Source organism: Rhopalosiphum padi, chromosome 3 (genome assembly GCF_020882245.1).
Source record: "Rhopalosiphum padi isolate XX-2018 chromosome 3, ASM2088224v1, whole genome shotgun sequence".
NCBI lineage: Eukaryota > Metazoa > Arthropoda > Insecta > Hemiptera > Aphididae > Rhopalosiphum > Rhopalosiphum padi.
In genome coordinates this window covers 60,053,795-60,055,794 of record NC_083599.1, presented here as the reverse complement: position 1 = coordinate 60,055,794, position 2,000 = coordinate 60,053,795, and the positions used below count along the sequence as shown (strand labels likewise).

Sequence of the window (2,000 nt, the reverse complement as noted above, 5' to 3'; positions counted from 1 at the left end):
ACAAAGTATTAATTTTTATATCAGTAATTGTTGCTGAGTGATAGAGACTGATATGAATGAAAAATATACTTATCAATACATATGTCAAAGATGTTATAAACAAAAATTCCAATTTTAATTTATATTACGGGAACGATAAAGATAAGCAGCTGCAACACCGTATATCGTATGGTATGACACAAAATATAAACAGTTGGGTAAATAAAACTATTTATAAATCAAAACGTGGGTATATTTACTAACCAATTGAGGTGGTAGTATTCATTAACCACCATGCGTAAACAAGATAAAATTATTTCCTTGAGGTGGTTAGTAGTCATAACCACCATGCAAAAATTAAAAAAATTAGGTGGTCAATGCAACTTACCACCATGCTTCAAAGAGTTATACGAGACTACGGCTATTTTCGCGACTACCGCGATTTTTTTGTGAAACATCACAATCCCGTTATTTAAGACTACCAAAATGGTACTTTCCTGTTAAACGGACTATGGCTATTTTCGCGACTACCACCCAAGACTACCTCCGATATCGCGATTACCACAATTAGCTGAACGATATCCACGCGCTGCGTTCTAACGTAGCAATTCACAATTGTTATATTATCTATTCTATTATTATATTATTATTATTATATATATATACAGAGTGATTCAAAATTTAGTTACAGCCATTTTAACACATCGATATCAAAATAGAGAACAATTTATGGTACGAAAGTTTTTTGATTTAGAAACATCTAAAATAATTTGTACATTTTATAATTTTTTTTTTAAATTTTAGACGGATTTTACTTTATTTTTTAATAAACACAATATAATAGCTGCAACATAAATTTTGAATCACCCAGTATATATAATATATATATATATATTTATATGTATATTGTATATCTATACCTATATTATTAATTTTTGTAATCTGATTTTTCTTGGGTGACGGGAAGTAGACTGTTTTACAGTCATTTTGCATTAGTTTAGACTAGTGAAACGTGAAAATTGTGGTTAAGTTTGTGTTTCCCGTTTAATTCATTTTAATATGGACGTGTGGTCTTTACCTGAAAGTGAAGAGGAAGCAGTAAAGCTTCTCCAGGAACATGGCATTTTACACACCCAAAGAACCTGCAAAAATGGTCATGATGCAAAATTATATTTCGGAAAATTGATATTTTGGAAATGTAACATTAAAAGTTGCCAAAAAAAGGTAAGTGTTCGAAATAACACTGGGTTTGAACGGAGTCGACTTCCATTTGTTACGGTTATTCGGTTTATTTTTGCTTGGACTGAAGAGTCCACTTATATAAAATGGTGCGAACGAAATTTAAAAATAAACAAAAATACTGTAATAGATTGGAACACCTATTTGCGGGAAGTTTTTGTTCTTAGTATTGAGGGCAGAAACCAAGGGCAAATTGGAGGACGCGGTAAAATTGTTGAAATAGACGAAAGCTTATTTTCTAAGCGCAAAAATAATGCAGGCAAAATACTTTCGCAACAATGGATTTTTGGAGGACTATGTCGGGAATCTAAGGAATGTTTTTTGGTCCAGATTCCTGATCGAACTATGTCTACTCTCTTAAATGCAATATTATTAAATATTAAAAAGAAAACAACAATTTATTCCGATTGTTGGCGGGGATACAACTCTAGTGAACTTGAAAAAGCTGGTTATAAACATTTGACAGTAAACTGACGCGACCACACGTGATGTAGCCGGTCATAGGAGAGATATCGAGAATTAAGTTGAAAAAATTACGCACGGCACGGGATTTGAACCCACGACCCACGAGACTTAAACTCGATATTCTCCTATCTGGGCCAGAGTGGCAGTGTGTACGGCTGAGGAGAAGCGCAGGCGCTAGGACCGTGTCATACTTCCCCGCCAAGCCGTAGAGGTTCCTCAGCGTAGCCGAGTTGCCTGTACTTCGATTCCATATAGCGTGAAAGGTGTATGATGGGCCAGTTGGTTAGGCCTGAGTCAATCATCATTCCTTTGATGCG

The 2,000-nt window shown here is 34.5% G+C and overlaps 1 protein-coding gene across 1 annotated transcript; it reads left to right on the top strand.

The window, feature by feature from the left end:
* The first annotated feature begins 1,038 nt into the window (after positions 1 to 1,038).
* On the top strand, positions 1,039 to 1,692 carry LOC132925272 (uncharacterized). The gene has a single exon (XM_060989683.1). The coding sequence runs from the start codon at positions 1,039 to 1,041 to the stop codon at positions 1,690 to 1,692; it is 654 nt and encodes a 217-aa protein (XP_060845666.1).
* The last annotated feature ends 308 nt before the right edge of the window (positions 1,693 to 2,000 follow it).